Source organism: Dermacentor andersoni, chromosome 1 (assembly GCF_023375885.2).
Source record: "Dermacentor andersoni chromosome 1, qqDerAnde1_hic_scaffold, whole genome shotgun sequence".
Classification (NCBI taxonomy): Eukaryota; Metazoa; Arthropoda; class Arachnida; order Ixodida; family Ixodidae; genus Dermacentor; species Dermacentor andersoni.
Genome location: NC_092814.1, coordinates 302880521 through 302899939, shown reverse-complemented (window position 1 = coordinate 302899939; position 19419 = coordinate 302880521). Strand labels below are relative to the sequence as shown.

General features: G+C 46.5%; 1 protein-coding gene across 4 annotated transcripts in view; it reads right to left on the bottom strand.

Moving 5' to 3' along the window:
• The window catches only part of LOC126547883 (uncharacterized), a 171222-nt gene that overhangs the window by 26005 nt on the left and 125798 nt on the right, over positions 1 to 19419 (bottom strand). For all 4 annotated transcript variants that reach the window (XM_055063342.2, XM_055063343.2, XM_055063344.2 and 1 more), the window contains exons 2-3: positions 3725 to 3893; positions 971 to 1158 (exon numbers count right to left, since the gene is read on the bottom strand). In XM_055063342.2, coding sequence (XP_054919317.1) covers positions 971 to 1158; positions 3725 to 3893 — 357 coding nt within the window. The remainder of the gene's footprint in view (positions 1 to 970; positions 1159 to 3724; positions 3894 to 19419) is intronic.

Genomic DNA, 19419 nt, shown 5'->3' with positions numbered 1-19419 from the left:
GGTATAGTTGTCTGGTTCCAGGTGCGAAATCAGAGCCACTGCTTTTTCTTAAGAGAATGCTTTAGCTCGGACCTTCCCTGTTCAACTACACATGAAACGCAGAAATGTCCTGACCAGGCCTTCAGTGCAACCAATTGGGAACCTTAAAGGGACACATAACCATAATAAATCACTCAATAGTGGTGTATGTATTCCTTCAAAACTCTATATTTATTCGTATGGCGGAAAAAAAGAAAGGTAGCTTATTACTGGATAAAACGAAGGCTGAATTTACCTCCATTGAATTAGGCGCCTAAACCTCCGTGCCGATAAGTCACTTTGACGTCATAAATTCAAGCTATCTTATCGTATTTGGGTGATTTCGATGCAGCAAAAAAAGTTATCGAAACTTGTTTGGTTGCGTCATTGGTACCCTTAGAATGCAACGCAGCCGTTCTTCGCCGGTAAACAGCTAACTAATCCCTAGCCGACGCTCTCGAAATCCGACATCGCGACAATTTGGCGTGGGAACTGAACTGCGGCGTCGCCATCCGCCTTTCGTTTTTGCGTCTTTTCAGGCTTACTAGGCCTGCTCTTGCAATATGGCTTGCCAGTTTACTACTGCAGAAGCATAATTTACTAATATAGCATGGCTTAACAACCACCTTTAGTGTCCCTGAAAGGGACAAGTGCCTCTCAAGCCCTGAGACGGCCTTTAAAAGGACACTCAAGGGTCTTAAGGGGTCCTAAAGAAAGGGGTTATTGGGTATATTGATAAGAGAGGCCCTTGTCCTGCGGTGGACATGAAGTAAGCTGATGAAGATGGTGATAAAGGGGAGGCCCGATCTGTCTCGGTGGCTGCAGTGCGCGTGCGCAGTAGTGACGGAAACTCTGCTCCGTTCAGCTCTCCGGAACCTAGTGTCCGATATGCTACAGCTGTCACGCGAATGCGGGGCGCATGCGGAGAGAGAGAGAATGTGGTGCTGCCTACCGTTGGTCGTAGTGGACGCTGTGGCCCGTGTGGGCTCCGGCGTGGGCGGTGGCGGCGGGTAGCGGTCACGCACCGACACGCTCACGGAGACCGTGGACGGCTCCTTGCGCAGCACGTTCCACGCCCGGCACTCGTACAGGCCCGAGTCCTGCCGCCGGGCGCTCTTGATCTCCAGCCGAGACTGGCGCCTGCGTGCGACACAGTGGCAGATCGGAATGCGGAACAGGCTTTAATTGCAACAGCCGGCACAGTGCGAAGGGAGTGGTGGCGACTCGCTCTGCGAAGTGCTCGTCTCACATTTAAATCCATTCTTCGAGGGGAGGGGGGTGTCTCCTCGTGCGGGGGCTCCGATGGAGTGCTCGCGTTCCCTCTGCGTAGTCAGAGTGAACCACCGGAACTCTCGTAAAGGGAGCTCCAGTATGAGACAACAATTAGCTACTCCCGCAGACACGCCAGGTGCTGCCGATTGAGAGCGCTTCCGCGTACGTCGCTGGTTGAAAGGTCACTCCGCGTACAATCGCCCCTGTTTCAAAGATGTGTAGCCGGTATTGCTTACCACGGCTGGAACTCTGAATGGAGCAGCAGAGTCCTTCTTACTGCCTGGGTCTTTGGATCGCGACGAGTCCTTTAAAATTTCGGCAGCAGAAGACAGGAGAGGCACGGTGGTGCATGATTGTGATATAGGGCCGATCAGGTTTACATAATTTGTTCTTATTTTTTTACCATTTTGTAAGTGGAAAAGCACGGAAAAAGATTGATGAGGGAGCGGTAAGGTTCCACTTAGCCACAATTTCGAGAACACGACCGCAGTATACCAAAATGCTTGGCGGCAAAACTCACCGGTATACTTTTTTCTTTTTTTAAATAAATATACTTAAACAGTTTTCTTTGTTTAAATTTCATGGACCATACAGCACAATTCGGCTTGTATTACCTGAATAGGTCGGTATTACTTGCGCGAGAAATCGCAATGTGCATTTAGCTAATTAACAACATTCACTAATAAGCTTTAACTATTCACCTTTAGGATACATGTTGCAGTTGAGAAATTGAGACCGAGCAGTGGTGAATGTCCGCTTAAGCATAAATCCTAAAACTAGCGCCACTTTTCAGATGTCGTTCTTCAATATGTGCAACGAAATACGACGACGGCCCAGTCGACAGTTTCCCGAAAGCACCCTCTAGCTGTTCAGAAAGATATTAACTGCAACGCCAACGTATTTTAGACTTCGGGAACGGATATGTTGAAAGGGGTCTTATATATAGATTACCGCTAAGCAGACATGAATTCACTGCTGCATGGCTTCATCATCATCAGCCTGGACTGCAGGGCAAAGGCCTCTCCCATACTTCTCCAACTATGGCTGCATGGCTGCATGGCTTAAGTTTCTCATTTCAACATGTGCTGTAAAGTGAATAATGAGAAAATTAATCAGTGAATCTTTTTTATGTAGCTAGCTTGGCATTGCAATTTCTCATGCAGTTAATTCTCGCGTCTTCCAGAAATCTACACGAAAAGGCGGGATAGCTAGCGCTATCTTTTACATATGATAAAAAAAAAGATATCTTTAAAAAAAAAAGGACACCTGGGCCTAATTCTTAAATCTGTTCGTTCGTAGGTGCTCTTTGCCATTGTCTGGCCATCTTCGCTAAGGAAATGTCCAGCATCTGGATTAGTCCATGCAATTTGCTCTTATACGAACAATTCTAGCGTAAGAGCTTTTTTTTTGTGAGAACGGGTCCTGATATTAAAGGCTATCTATAATTGAAAGCGATAAACCGTCAATTTTGCAATCTGCATAAGAAAGCAAGGGCATTAGGCGGTTTTTCACCTCTGTTAATCCGTGCATTCTGCAAAGCAATCGGTCCTGGTGTTGATAGCGCAATCGCAGATTTGTTCAAGGCGTGTATGTATGAAAGACAAGCCCAAGAACGACAGGTTGTAAGAGCCACCATGATTTACGTATTGTTGCTGTTATGTGTTTTGCATAAGTGACCGCCCTACAAGTTGCCTCCTGTCTTTAAATCACGCAAAAATCCGACAGCAGGTGACACTTGGGTTGCGTGTTTACGTTTCCACGCGGTTACGAGTGCCAACACTAGTTTCCCTCTTTTTCTCCCTTTTTATCCCTTTTTCGTACTTACAACAGCTCTTGCGCAAGAAGTATTCTTAAGACCAAATTCCAGCCAATCCTGATGCTAGACATAGTATTAGCGAACGCGGTCGGCCAATGGCAAAGAGCACTTATTACGAACAAGAAGCTTTGTGAATTCGGCCCCAGAACGTCACTGGCCGATAAGCACGTGCTGGGCATATTGACGAATCTCCCATTTGCTCATCTTATGCTCATGCTTTTAAGTTAATACTATTCCAAAAGTTGCGCATTAGGTGACTTTCGCGATCTATAACTTATTTTACGTAGCACGCGCAAGATATTTTGGGGCTGAATTCAGTAGTGCATTCGCTTTTAGTAATTCTTGTAACGCTTTAGCGAAGTAACAGCATGGTATATGTAGAAATGGTGTTGCGGAAGTGAACACCGGGACACATCTTGCTTGTCAGGGATGCAGTCGAAAGCAGGGAATGGTTCCTGCAGCTCAGATAACCACTCTTAACGATAACAGACACTGCCAGCATTCCAGAAGCTGCGAACACGTTCTTCGACAAGGTCGTGCCAACTTAAGCTGCGAGTGGCGTGTAGTGCACGTCTGTTTCCCTCGAACCAAACGGCTGCGATGCGTCACGTGGCTCACCATTTGGTGACGATGTGCACCCTGGAGTTGGGCGTGACAGGCTTGCCCATGAAGTACCACTGCACCCAGGGGACTGGGTTCCCGTTGAGCTTGCAGCGCAGTTGTAACCGCCGGTACGCATCCACCCGCGATGTGGATCGCAGCCACTTGGCCTGCGCCGGCTTTAGCACTGCGCCGAGAGATGGAATGAGATGTTGAGAACCGTGCGTGCAGATCTGAACGAGTCAAAAGCGTCATGCTCCGCGGGGCTCGAAAGGGTTCACCGGCAAGAACTGAAGAAGGGAAACGGGAAGCGCATTGTGCGTCTCGTGACCTCTTCTCCTGCGCTTGTCGGCTGGCGCTTCGGCACGGGATCGAAAGCGACCTCGGGTGTGCAGCAGACGTGAAGTACTATAGTACTGCCAAACAGGTGGGCTTCCTTCAGCACAACACTGAAGTGCCTAGCAGAGTACATCAGTGGTTCAAAGAGGTACATGCTTTAGCTTCTATGCACTGTCCTGGTGAAATTAAAAAGGAAATAAAAAGCATGCAACTGCGCGCTAACGGCATCGCGAAAAAGCATACAACTTTACGTTTCTTTTTCTCTCATTTCCGCGCGCGTGGACGCTGTTCTCTTTTTTTTTTTTTTCGCGCACTAACGCAGTAGAGTTTCTATTCCACATATATATCAACGCGATTTGCTGTGGAACCATATTGAGGTACCACTCCTGCCAATTATGCTTTAGGTCTTCCGACAGAACTTGAACGATCAAGTCCAGTGGGTGTAAGCTCTGTTACGCTTCTCAGCACGCTTTTGAAAGCAAAACGATGAAAGCGTATACTAATGCCAACTGCTTGTTTTTCTTCCTCCAAGTACAAAGAGGGTCACAACCCTAACCACACTTCTCAACCCTTTAATTCCCTTTTGCCGCTTGCCGGCTGGTCATCCAGCAAAAAGGAAGCCATTCGGTCTATACACTGGCTAAGCTCCCCGTCTTTCCTTCCATTCTCCTCTCCTCTCGACGTTTCTCCGTCTTCCTTCCAGCGCAACGCCGCGCTTCTCTTCTCTCACCATGCACCATGTGCTATATCTAAATGTTGAGTGCGAAACAATAAAAAAAAAGTGCTTACATCCCGCGGAACGAAAAGAGCTATAGTAAAATGAGCAGGGGAGATGCGCTCACTGATAACTGAGGAGGTTTTCCAACGGGCGCAGGAGCTCGAGCGCTCAGACGTGCACGAAAAATGATCTTGCGAGGACTCGCACCGGACTTTGGGCACCATCGAAGCAGATGCGAGGGACGCCGCGAGAGCACTCTTCGAGCACTTCTCAGTTCTCACGTTTGCACAAGCCGCCGTAAGGAGGACTTTTTTCGCCCTTTATACGACAGAGGCTTTGGGTTCGTCACTTTCACTCTGCTGCAGTCTCTTTTGCGTATTAGCTTCGTGCTTCGATAACTCAGTTCACTTGTATATCGGCACGCTCACCCAACAGAAACGCATCGAACATGGTCCCTACACTCCGGCTCTCAATGGAAAAGTGCCGCCCACAGCACGCATGTATGCCCATAAACACTTTATAGCTACTCCGCCACATTTGTTCGGAGCTTCAGCAGCTAGACCGCGGCATTTCTTCCCTTGTGGGAACGAGGCGAAATGGCTAAGGCTTCCGAACTTTCGCCTTCTTTGCTGCCTCGTGACTGGGAAGAGCGAGGCGAAGTAGGATTAGCACGCTTTCGGGCGCCTCCAGATTCAGGAAGCGAAGAACGGCGCTCGGGAGCTGCGAACGACCTTTCTTGACTCGGAAGTCGCCGCACGTTTTTGGAACCACGTCTCGGTTCACGTTCTCTTCGCCGCGCGTGGAAAGCAGGCAAGAAAATAATAAAAAAAAAGGAAACCACAGGAGCGGCGGCGGTGGCGGCGAGGCGGAAAGGGCAGCGAGAGCAGCGTCAAAAATGTGAGGCAGATGAAAGAGAGGCCCTGCTCACCCTCCCACCACCTCCGGAGAGCGACCAAGCCTGCAGGGTGCTTCCCGAATTGGTGCTGCTTCTACGCAAACGCTTGTCTTCGAGCTGGGCTCGAACCGATCCGTCAAGCGGCTTATAAGAGGCAACAAAAATGGCCGCGCCTCTCTTTGGCGCAGACGGCCAACCAACAAGCAGAGCAGCAGTGGCGGCAGTCAGCCAGAGGAAGCAGGAACGAATGAAGCTAGACGATGGCGAACATTTAGCTGCGGTCGTCCGGCTCTTGATCTAACTACGTGTGTGTATGTGTGTGTGTGTGTGTGTGCGTGTGTGTGCGTGCGTGTGTGTGTGTGTGTGTGTGTGTGTGTGTGTGTGTGTGTGTGTGTGTGTGTGTGTGTGTGTGTGTGTGTGTGTGTGTGTGTGTGTGTGTGTGTGTGTGTGTGTGTGTGTGTGTGTGTGTGTGTGTGTGTGTGTGTGTGTGTGTGTGTGTGTGTGTGTGGCACACACGCACACGCACAGCCCAATTTTCTCGGACGCAGGCAAGCACCAGAATTTGATAGCTACGTTGTGCTGGGATGTGCGCGGGAACGTGTCCCTTCGACACTTCTGCAACCAGTCTGCGAGAGTGTTAAACTTTTTTGCGGCTTCTGAGCTTGGAAAATTTCTCTGGGCGCTTACTCTGCGAGAAAAAAAAAAGGGGGGGGGGGGGGGAGATCCAAAGGGGGAGTTGCTATGGGGCCAGGACCTTGTTTCCTGGTAAATTCGTAATTGACCCTACCGTGTTAATCATTTGGTTTAGGCTGGCTGTCAAATAAAAAAAAAAGAAGAGAGAGAGAGAGAGTTTAAAGTGATCGAGCTATGCAGACAAGTAGAGACCGGCTGTTTACCTTGTATCGGACAAAAACAAGAAGAAAAGAATGAGCGTGTTCTGAGAAACAGGTGAGTGAGTTTTGGCGCCCGCACAGCGGCCGCCTGCCATTTCTCCAGTTGAGGGTGTACAGCCCGTCTGAAGAGGCGCGCATGACGAAGAAATCGGCAAGGAAGCGCCAGCCGCTGCACAAGCAAACATACCGCGGTTTTGACGATCAGAAATCAACTCGTTTTTGATGACGGCGAACTTCTGCGTGGCTGAATGTCGAGGGGCTGCCTTTCCACGCCGTATTTGCGAAAATACAGAGCGCTGTTTCTTTTATTCTGGCGCAAAACAAAGAAGAAAATGAAGTAAATGGATCTTGTGGACAAATAAAATTAAACGTTTTTTTTTCCTTTTTAATGCGAAGCATTCTGTTCCCCATACCAGGGACATTGGGCCAGGTTCCTTCCCCTCGTTTTTAAAGCTCTACAAAAAAAGGAAATTACGGCGTCTGATGATGGGATCGAACCTGGGTCCCCCAGCACAAAAGAGCATTGGTTTACCTGTAAGGCCGTAGGCTTTACGCAAATAATTGGGCTACAGACGCACACATACTTTTCTTGTGGCAACGGCAACTAGCACTTTGAGACTACTGGCGTTTGCGTCACGTCGAATAGCAACAATTTCTTTTTAAAAAACAGAGAGAGGGAGAGCGAGGGGGATGTATATATATATATATATATATATATATAACCCCGGGCACCCGGTCTGATGTCTTCACTACCAGGGCCGAACTACCATTTTCTTTAAAACCCTGATGAAGATCGGTCCACCGATCGAAACTGTTGGAATTAAATACTTGTTCTGTTTACCTTGTAGCGCCGCTCAAGTTCTTTACGTTTGAAAGGTAGCCTGACTGCACGACGACGATGGCGTGACGACGACGGCACGACCAGTGCCGGATGACCAAAGCTGTAATGACGACAATGGAACAACCACGACGGTATCACGACCAGGAGCACATACCTAATGGCCCAAGCAGGTAGACAACTTGAGCAATTGCGTCGGCGTAAGAAGATTAGATAGATAGATAGATAGATAGATAGATAGATAGATAGATAGATAGATAGATAGATAGATAGATAGATAGATAGATAGATAGATAGATAGATAGATAGATAGATAGATAGATAGATAGATAGATAGATAGATAGATAGATAGATAGATAGATAGATAGATAGATAGATAGATAGATAGATAGATAGATAGATAGATAGATAGATAGATAGATAGATAGATAGATAGATAGATAGATAGATAGATAGATAGATAGATAGATAGATAGATAGATAGATAGATAGATAGATAGATAGATAGATAGATAGATAGATAGATAGATAGATAGATAGATAGATAGATAGATAGATAGATAGATAGATAGATAGATAGATAGATAGATAGATAGATAGATAGATAGATAGATAGATAGATAGATAGATAGATAGATAGATAGATAGATAGATAGATAGATAGATAGATAGATAGATAGATAGATAGATAGATAGATAGATAGATAGATAGATAGATAGATAGATAGATAGATAGATAGATAGATAGATAGATAGATAGATAGATAGATAGATAGATAGATAGATAGATAGATAGATAGATAGATAGATAGATAGATAGATAGATAGATAGATAGATAGATAGATAGATAGATAGATAGATAGATAGATAGATAGATAGATAGATAGATAGATAGATAGATAGATAGATAGATAGATAGATAGATAGATAGATAGATAGATAGATAGATAGATAGATAGATAGATAGATAGATAGATAGATAGATAGAAGGGCAAAGGCCGGGTGGTCAGCCAGAAGGGAAAATCTAGTTTGCTACCCCATACTGGGAAACAGTGGAGGGGGAGGTAAGGAGATCAGAAAGTAGAGAGAGAGAGAGAGAGAGAAATGGGACACATACACACAATCACAGCCGGTCACTGTCACTGCACAGTGGCACTTGTAGCACTTGTAACCCCAGCTCAGGCTACAGCCTGAACTCAATTCGATTCAGTTTTTTTTTTTTCTTCAGAAAGCTTCTTGTAAAAAAATATGGGCACGGGTAAAAAGCGGAATCAAGCGCTTCCCATTCTATGTATGGATGAAGCAAGATGTGCGCACGCGCCACCGGCGCAAGGATTGGAGGCGCGAATAATGCGAGTCAAATTGTTGAGTTTAACATATCGAAACGGCACGGTGCGTTATGAGGGAAGCCGTAGCTGTGGTCTCCGGATTGATTTCAAACACATGAGCTCCTTTCGCCTGCACCTAAATATAAGAAAACTTTGTCAACCTTACCAGTGCCCTTCCCGTAGGTCACGTCACACAGCAACAAGTTGCTTATGAAAGCCTGAGCGCGCCTGTTTCACGCATACTGTCCAGCTTTAGGGATCAACCCAAGTTCTAGCCGGACAGGTTGCAACGTTTCTTCGCAGTCGTCATGCCGTCACCGCAATGAAATCACCGTCGTCGTCGCATTGCTGATGCCGTCGCCTACACGCTCGCATGATTCACACAATTGCTCGCCTTACACAAACACGTTGGTCGACCTGGTAACGCTTTGCAGTATCCCAGTCCCCAAATTATGTTGGATAGTATACCTGCAAAATGCTTCGCATACTATGACATAGATTCCCACAGTGCGTGAAATCTGCATTCTTTTAATTCTATTTTTCGGATGCTAAACAGCCAACTTCTTTTGACAGCCGCGTCCCCTTGTAATGGGGTCGCTGTTCTCACTGCTTCGTTTCCTCATATCATTCTATAAATTGCCCATTCCTTTCTGGGAATCTTGGCTTTAAAGGGCCCACAACTGGGGCCTAACTCACAAAGCTCTTTGCCATAGACATGCTGCCTTCGCTAATGATTTATCTAGCGTCAGGATTCGTTAAAATTTTCTCTTACGAACAATTGCTTACCCAACCAGAAACACTGTCCGTCCGTCCGTCCGTCCTTAAGACGATCGCTTTCAAGGCCCGCAGCAGCGAGCGAATTCACCTTCGTGATGCCTCTCGCTTCAGCGCGAACTAAGCGGCGAGAACACAGCGCTCACAAAGCTATCAGCGCTCGCTGCACTATCTGCCCCCGTCGCGCATCGGTTTCAAGATAGGGCCCGCGCGGCCGCGCCATACGCAACCGCCGCCGGAGTACGATTGATCACGGTTCATAATGGTTCGACGTGGATGGATAAGGCGCTAAAGAGCGATAACGGCTTATAAGGATCGGAATGTCATCAGTGCATCTGGCGCCGCCGCCTGCGGTAGTTTGCTTGCGTCATTGATTCACCTTGCGCCGCCGTCTGCAACAGTTTGCGTTGCCTCAGCGCTGTCGTTCATACTGGTCGCATAGAGTTTCATAACATTGATAACGCCACCGGGCTGCGTGGAGATGAAGAAGTGGCACAATGCTTGCGCATACTTGGATAACTCGCAGAGGAGTTCGTGCGTGACTCTTTTAATACGAGTGTTGATTTTTAAAGCTCTCCCAGCCCCTTTGTGTCGCCTAATTTAGCAACGATTGAGAGCTCGTGTTTATGAAGTCAGATGCTGGAGACGGTGGTAAGCGATCGCTGCCGCGAATTCACGTCGCTGTAAAGGAGAATTCTTCGTTTCTTTACTGAGGCAATTGTCATTAGGGTTCACGTCTGCAGAATTGCTATTTATATGCTAAGGCATGATTACATGCTTCGTTATTTATTGTTGAGGTGTCGCTTATAGGGGGCTCTGGTCATTCCACTAGTCTTTAAAGGCGAGCTGAAGCTTTTGCGAGTGACTTATCAGTTGTTTCAATGTTGTTTCAATCAAACAAGTGGCATAGTATACCAAGACACAATCACTGCACATAACGCTCGGAAATTCGCGTTCGTGCAACAGCATTTACGTCAATAAATGACGGCCACGCCCTCTGGAGCCGTATTCACAAAGCTTTTGAAAGTGCTCTTTGCCACTGGCCAACCGCATTGGCTAATGATGGTAGCTAATGATGGCTAATGATGGTAGCTCGTCAGGTTAACCTCCCCGCCTCTCCTGTCCTTGCTTCCTCTACGTCTTCTTTGCGCCGCAATACGCAGTGAGAAAAGCGCAAACGCATGCAAAATATAACAGACGCCTTTTAAAAATAAAACAAAAGGAAACGCTGTGAACTTAAGGATGCCAAAATTATGCATACTGATTGAAAAACATTTTTATGCGTGTTCGGTTTGTTTCCACATGTTTACGCAAAAGGATGTTGCAAAACCACCTGGGCACCTTCCAGTACTTCGAGTTATAGGACAAGTCAATTAATACAAAACATGATTTCAACTCAAGTTGAAAGGCAAGGTGAAATAAAGCTGGGATTCCATTAGTAAAAACAAAATTGTTATATCGCAAAGAGAAAAACCAACGGATAGCAAAAGCACATCACAAAAACAAGATTACACTGTGGAGACATATTCATTATTGATTGTGACCTGCTTAAGAACACCATGAATTTCGAGCTTTCTTTTGTTATGTTCGGAAAGTATTTCGATATTTTTGTCCCTCTGTGGGATACCACGCGACTAACGCGAGGGGCTGCGACGCCAGTAGCTAAGTTGGGCCGCTGAACATCGCGTTGTGCAGTGTAAGGCAAATTTCTGTGCCTATTTAAAATAGGAATTTCTCGTTCAGCCGATAATATCATTCTGGGCTCTGTCAATATAGTGCAAGTTTTTTTAAAATTTACTGCACAGTTTTATGAACTGTTTCAGTCAGCTTTAGGTCACATTTAAGACCGTCCTCGATGTGGTGTTGCTGCCTTTCCTTATAGGCCGACAACCAGATGGTGCTTAACTATCCAGGCAAATGGATTCATCACCCATTGTTTTGAATTCAATTCAGTTTGTTTTTCTTCAGAAAAATTTCTGGAAGAAACAATGGGTAAAAAACGGAATCAAGCGCTTCCCATTGGATGAATGCCTTATTAGATAGTTTTCCCTTTGGATGTCGCGTTTACTGAAGCAACCTCAAAACCAATACCAGCTTTAGGTGGTTTATTTTTTTTAGTGACAAACTTAATTAGCAGAAGAAGAAGAAAAAGAAGCACATGAAAATAAATAAATAAATAAATAAATAAATAAATAAATAAATAAATAAATAAATAAATAAATAAATAAATAAATTCATTTTTCCGGAAAGGATACTTCTCCTTGGGCATTCTTGTACTACGAAGAAGCAACATTGCCGGCGTATTCTTTCTTTTCTTCTTTTTTTAATTGTCCATCATTATTGTTGATAGCGCGATGCCAAGACACCCACAAACCACAACACTCAAGCAGATAGACAAACATCGTTGACTGGTTTAACAAGGGACGACCAGATCTAATAGTTGACGGATCCATCTAGACGACTAAAGGATTTGGTTGTACAACACGAACGGTAAGTACCGTTCGTGTTGTTCAATGCGAAATAAAAGTCGTTAAAATGTATAAATAAAGAAATAAATAAGTAAATAAATAAATAAATAAGTAAATAAATAAATAAATAAACAGAAAGCCAGCGACAACAAGGACTCACAGCGGTCGAGAAGAATCTGGGAGGTGTGTTTCAGGAGGCGAATGTGAAGTGGCCTTCGTAAAGGCACATTTACACCATATTTCATTCGGCGAAGTGCAGACAGCAAGGGGAGCGGCAAGAAATGGCACAGCGGTTTCTGGACGAGAGTGGAGCATTGTTTCAAGAAAACAGGCGCAAATGAATGACAAGAATAAAAGAAGAAGGGTGGGAGGGGGGGTGCATGAAGAGAGAGGAGATATGCAGCAGAAAAATAAATACGCGAAAATTCCGAGACGCACCGCCTCAGTTCCCTCGTGCGCGGTAGTGTGGCGTGTGTTGGGGGTGGACGGAGGGGAGGAGGGGATGTGCTTGGTTCGAAGCCAAGCCTTGGGAATCGAGAATTCCTCGCGGCGACAAGGGGCCCGTTCTCATCGAGCCCTGCTCTGGCTCAAGACCCGCCGCCTGCTCTTGCTGTGAGCGAGCAGGGCGGGGGCGGCGAGGGAGAGCGGGAGGGGCGCTGGCTGGACGAGGAGAGAAAAAGAAGGACAAGCTGGCTGCAGAGGCGCGCGGGACTTTAAAACCGGGGCAAAAATGTCACGGAAGCGGAACGCCGCGTCGGCAGGCGAGGCGAGCGAGTGGGGCGCCAGTAGTTTTTCGGGTCACAGTGATTACCGTGGAAGATGAGTGCAAACTGTTGGAGAGAAACAACGGCGCTGACAGCAGCGTTAGGGATTTTTTTTAACGACAAACAAAAGAATAAAAAGAAACGCGAGAGCGACCACGGTGGGCTGTTGCGCTCTACGAGTCTTGGCTGTAGCCGATACAGCTTCCGTCTGCAGTCATGTTACTTATGACCTGCTTTTGTTTCTGCTCTAGCTGTGAATTTTTTTTATTATAATTCTTATCATTTGTTTATTTTTTGTTTATTTTTGTTATTTATTTATTTATTTATTTATTTATTTATTTATTTATTTATTTATTTATTTATTCATTCATTTATTTATTATTTGCGTGGAACTTCGCAGCGGAGATAGACAATCTAGACAGGTGCCCCAAGAGGCGAAACAAAATGAGTGACCTAGTGAGTGAGTTGCTTATTTAGTTAGTTTCGGTAGGTAAGTTGCATGGTGAGATAGTGAATGGGCGGTAACGTACCGTTCGTAAAAGACGTAATGGAAAGCGCTCCGATACAGGACCGAAAGCACGATGTGATATCATTCTAAAGCGAAGCTTTTTTGGTGCGTTCTCCCACACTTCGCTGAACGTGGATGTTGCCTGCTGCTTCTAGCTGCGCTGTTGCTATTGTCTTGCCAAACAGCTCACACACAAAGGACATCGCATTCGTATAACGAAGCGGCTTATATATCTATGCTGCCCTTAAAGCTCCTTGCCGCAATCTTTTTTTTTTTTTTTTGCGTTCTTTCCCCGGTTTGATGGGTCAGCTCGGTCGGTTTCTCGTCGAGTAGATAGTGCTGATCCTGCAGACTGCGTAATCCGCGGTCGTGTGGCTAGCTTGGGTCACGTGGGTCGCGTGGTGGAGGTCACCGCGTCTTGCCTGACAGGCACGCAACCGCAATGCTGCAAAACGCGGTGCAGAAGATCAACAATCTTCCAGCATTTATTTAATCGCTGCACGAAAGCATCGCTTCACATTTATTCCAACGTGTGCGTTGGATCTGCAGATATACTTTTGTTTAATCTTCCATGGGTTTCCTTTTGAAATAGGAAAACAATACACTCATTAAAAGAACGTAACAGTTAGTGGACGAAGTATTTCTGAACATATTGAAAAACTTTTTTTTTGCAAGCATATATACCTAAAATTATTATATATCGTTCTCCGTAGCTGATATGACCCATTAGCTAAGTAAGCGTGATAATAATAGTTCAGGTTTATAAAAGGCGACAGTGATCAATATGCAGTCGGTCTTACCCGTCTAAGAATGGCCACTTTTGGAAATGATTGTACTAAGTTACGTGAAGCATACTGAATATGTGGGACGGCATTGGACATTGGAGTGGACGAGCAGGAGCCTATAGCTGCGTCTTCAAAAAAAAAAAAAGAAGAAACGTACATATTCGCGCACACTCCTGCTCTCTGAGAGACACGAGCCACATGAAGATTTTCGGTTTCCATAAACGCACAAGGTCCGTAGGTTATAACATCATACTAGCATCAAGACTCGAATTCGCAATGAGCTCTGGGATGCACAGTGTTTCGTCGTTTCTTGCGTTCACTTCATTTATACGTACCAGCTATAATGCCCGGACAGAATGACAAAGCGATATTACCGTAATGCGAAGACAGATAGTCCGCCACTCTCCTGACTCAAGCATTTGTCTCTGCACACCGTGCGCATTGTGAATACTTCATGCGTAGGCTCTGCGCATTCGTGTTTAGTCGTACGCTGTTGAATCGTGTGCGCGCAGGAGCATTCGCTCAGTGCAGAAGCCTCGGTAAGAGCTGAAACGCATCAGCACAAATTGCATTCGCTAGAAGGCGACCCTGATAAAACATGCGCGCACATAGAGCAATAAAGCGAGGATAATTTACCATGTCGTCTCGTTAAATCAGTGTATACAGCGCCGAGCTCAATCGTTACGGCAGAAGTTGCGAGACGGCACCAGCTATAGCCCCTCGAATGCATTTGATCGCCGTGGATGCGAAATGCCAACCGTTTCGCTGTTCAAGTCCGTGTCACATCACTGCATAGCCCCGTCCAAGGATGGTTATTGAAATAGGGTCGTTAAAGGGGGCGCGCCCTGTTGAAATGCGTCCCCAGGGACCCCATAAAGGACGAAAGCAAATGCAGAAGGCAGCGAGGGAGAGACTGCGCTTGTTGCGCCCAAATGTCTAACTTTTCAATTTCGGCGGCGCGCATGAGGCCGCGCAGCAGCTCTGCAATCCTCGGTAATCCGCTGCTGCCAAGTTGGGGTATAGGAGAGTACGGCGTAAGTGCAGTCGCGCTCGTAAAAAAGGGTTCACCGTTCTTCCCCCAGACGAAACGGTTTGCCACGCGACGGCCGGGGAAGCATTAGAGAAGTCGTTTCGGTGGCCATGCAGACCACGTCTGCGGCGGCAGCCGGCAAAAAAAAAAAAGGAAACAAAGAAAAGGACACCGAGGGCCGAGGACCCAAGGCCGGACACCGGGAGCAACAACCGCGCGTGGATCGGTCGGGGCGGCCGCCAGCATCGCGCATCGCTGGACACGCCGTCTCGATGGGACGACACACGCGAAAAGGGCGGAGGGCGTCTTCCCGACGCGCCCCTTTCGCAACCCCTTTAGCTCGCGGCGCGCCGAAGCGACATTCGCGAGATGCGCAGTTATGTAAAGGGCTCCCACGACAACCGGCCGCGAATGCAAAGCAGCGCGAGCAGAGAGATATTGCGACGGGGCGTTTCGGTCTGCATGATGAGACCGTCTGTGTGTGCATGTGTGTGCGGGTGTGTATGTGCGGGTGTGTATGTGCGGCTAGCCCCAAATGAAATCTAGCTAAGTCCCCTATACACCAACCCCCTCGCCCTCTCTCTCTCTCTCTCTCTCTCTCTCTCTCTCTCTCTTAAATAGCGGATTGCCACAGACGAGTGAACCCAAAGGCTACGGCCTGCAAACGGGTCTGTGAGCGATGCGTTGCCGTTTCCGAACGAGATTTTGCGACGGGGCGCTTCAAAGCTGGCAGCGTTGTGGTGGTTGCGCGATCTCGTAAAAGAGACGCGGGCACCGTTAGGATGATCATCGGCGGCGGCAGCAATGGATACGCTGGGTAGACTGAGACATTGTTGCGCAATCGCATATGCCCATACGCAATGTCCATGCCCATTTGCAAAGCAGACATCATTGGAGGAATGAGGTCCCGCCTCATTTTGAATCTGACGAGAAACCTAATCAGACAACTGTACAGCAGTGATAGCAGCGACGCTTTACAACCGGGGTTGCTCGAGCATGCATGCTAGGCAGTTTAGGTATATATAGTTTACAAGAGGGAGCACTACGTTTTCGAAATCGACACTGCTCGTTGCCGTTTTGTTTCAAGACGACGAGAAGGGTTTTCGAGGATGTTCGTTCCTTTTTAGCATGCTTAGAATGTACTGTATGCTTTTGGTATCGAAGTGGTTTGTTGTCTTCTGAAAGATGCCAACTTATACAGTGTGCGCCACAAGCGTCGAGCAGCAGACCATATCTTAAGCGGACTAAGAGTGCCTAGAAAGCCAAAGTGGAATCATACGAAACATCAGAAGTCTTAATTTGCTAAAACAATGGTCGATGCCGTCGGGATTTGATTTATTTCCCCTCCATCGAGTTCTAGAGGCATGTTCTACATTCGCAGCGGCAGCAGTTGCTTGATATGCGACCTACGCATACGGATGTCAACAAAGACACTCTTCGTTGCTTATTCTTTGTAATGGTCACTCCTGTAATCAACGCCGCGCGCCCGTGAGCAATGGAAAGTGAACATACAATTTGTGTTCGTTCAGGCAACGATTTCCCGCGACGTGTAGATTCAAAGCTGACGTGCGACTACCAGCTGAGTAATGTAGCTTCGCTGCTATACGTCCCTTGGAATACTTTTGCACACGGCATGTAGCTGTTGAACCACTATGACCTCCTGAACGCCAGTCTGGCTGTTGCCATATGGCATATTGCTTACAGAGGCACTACATCGAGCACACGTCACGTTTTCTAATAGAATATCAGTCCTTCCACATTTCTTTATGATTTGTGGCCGCATATTCACGAAGATTTTCGTAAGTGCTGTTTGTCATTGGGCGGCCGCACTCACTAATAATATGTCCATCATCACCATTGGTTGGCATCACCTCTCAAGAAAAGTTCTAGCTCAAGTACTTTTTTTAAAATCTGAGCCCTGATATTTTTTTTTATTTTTTTTGTGAGGGTCCATCACATATTTTTTGCGTCTGTCTTTTTTGCATGCTCTCCTCTGCTCTCGTCCGTTCACGCGCACCAGACGGCACACCTGATGTCCCGCACAACATGTTCAGCACTCCGGAACCTCTCCCCACTCAAGCGCAAACCGTTGGACATGAACTTCTTTCCTTCGTTCTTTTTTTCTTTTTCTTCTGCTCCTCCTCCTCTGTCTTTTTTGCAATGAGAAGAACTTAATGGCTTAGGCCTGCTAATCAGCGCGGCCACTTCGGGGCGAGGCCTGTCTGCAACTTATTTTCGACAGTGCTCGATATCTTGAAAAATGTGCGTGCCTGCGAATAGTATAGCTTTGGCAATGTGGAAGCGACTCCGAGCTTCTCAAGCGTCCACCGAATGCACACCTGGAAAAGAGACGCAGGCAGAAGCTTTCGCGAAACGTTGAACGAGACAGCGTTTCACTGGCGGGCGCAGCCGGGCTCCACGCTTTGCGCGGAGAGAAAGCAGCAGAACACCGGTGCGGTACTCAGTGCAATATGTCGCGGACTCACGGCTCCGTCTGAACGGTACAAATGATCTCATGCAATCCGTGGCATTGGGGGAGTTTCTTTCTCTGAAAGAATTTCGTGGTTCGCACCTGCCGGATTGCGCAGATGATCATGGATCAACTTCGCGATGCTTTTCGTTCGTGAGAGCTGCTTATAACTGGCTAGTTGCCTTTCGCTAATAGTATGTCCAACGTCACGATTGGATGTCATCTGCTCTTGCGAACGATTGTAGGATAAGAACTCTTTAAGAATACGGGTTGTGGTGATATTCTGTGATTTTCTTTATCGTTCTTTTTTTTTGCGCTCGAGGGCGTGCTCTGCTCGCCAATACTGCATCCTTTTCTTTTACTTCTTTCGTAAGAAAAAAACGCGATCAATGATCCCGAAGGATTGAAACGCAAAAAAAAAAAATATCAGATCGAGGAGATGCGCGGCTCAGTTGACGCAATTATCTTGCTGCGAATGTGTGCTGCGAATTATCTTGCTCCAGGGCACACACTTCACCGCCTGGCGCTCGACGGACCCATCAGGTGCGGGCAGTATCCGTCACTATATCAGCTGAGCCTGAGCGTACTTCGACGTTTGCACGAATCGTTTCAAGCAGGGTAAAGAAAAAAGAAAAGGTTCTTGCATCGAAAAACATTTGCCTTAATTACAGGAATGGACGTGTCTTTAGATGCTTCCCACATCTTACATTATATGCGTCCCTCTTAATCTTACTTTAGAGCAAAAGAGCTAAGTGCGTTAGCGCTACACAAACAACCTTGTTGCTAACACACGTTAGAGACATTGCGGTGTCTATCCGAACTATGCTGTTTATGCAGAGGTGAAAGACTCATCAGCAAAGTCCCGTCTAAAGTTGTATTCTGGAATGAAGAATTTACAGCCAAGCTATACTGAACATGTCCGTCACACCGACTTGCCACTTCTCCGCGCCCCCCGACGCATGTTTCTAACAAAAATCCCTGAAAGAAAGAACGACTGCGCCACATTATCTACGTATGTTAATTTTGTTTTTCTGTAAACTAAACTTTTGCAGCGCGATGCAATGCAAAAACAGGACAGAGCTTAATTGAACACAAGCAAAAGGCTGTGTCTACAGAGCCGTACGTTATCTTAAGGATACATAAATGGAACGACATTTTCTTGCGTATAAGATAGCGCGCTTGCTTGCTTTGAAATTTTCGGTCGTGCTTTCGATTCCCGATAACGTGGACACCTTTCCTTTGTGCGTCTTTCGCAAAAGCGGCAGTTTAGGGGGACGCCGATACATGATGACACAGTCTACCGAAGCTGTGGCCTGTATGAACGTTTATCTCCTTATTTAAAGCTGTCCCACGAAAACAAACAAACAGACAAACAAACTGTGCGTCTTATATTTATTTTATTTATTCATTTTGATACCCTAAGAGACCTTGTGGGCATTACATAGGGGGGATTCAACTGAATACATATATGCAATTTCAAAACAGTAAAACCAGAATAGAGGAATACAAACAAAGAACAGAGTTCCAAGGAAAGAAAGAAGACAGACAGCGTGTGATTAAGACCATGGTGTCCAGAATAACATAGTTTAGTGCAGAAAAGAAATAGGCAGACTCTCACTGTTCTGGGAATGTCATTGAGGAAAGTAGGTTTGTTTGTGTGTTAGTTTGTTTCATCTTTTTTTTTTTTTTTGGAGTCGTAGCATTTCATTCTAGCTGCGCACTCCGTCTGATCGATATTGTGCGGCGTGGTATGGAAGCTAGAGTGGGCGTAAATCGGCCAACGGTCCAGCTACCAAAGCGTGAAAACAGTGAATGATAGGGCCGGCGCCGTCTCAAAGCAGCAACCACATGCAGCTTATTTCGACCGTATACATTTGAGGCGCGTGCGGCGCCTGGCGTCG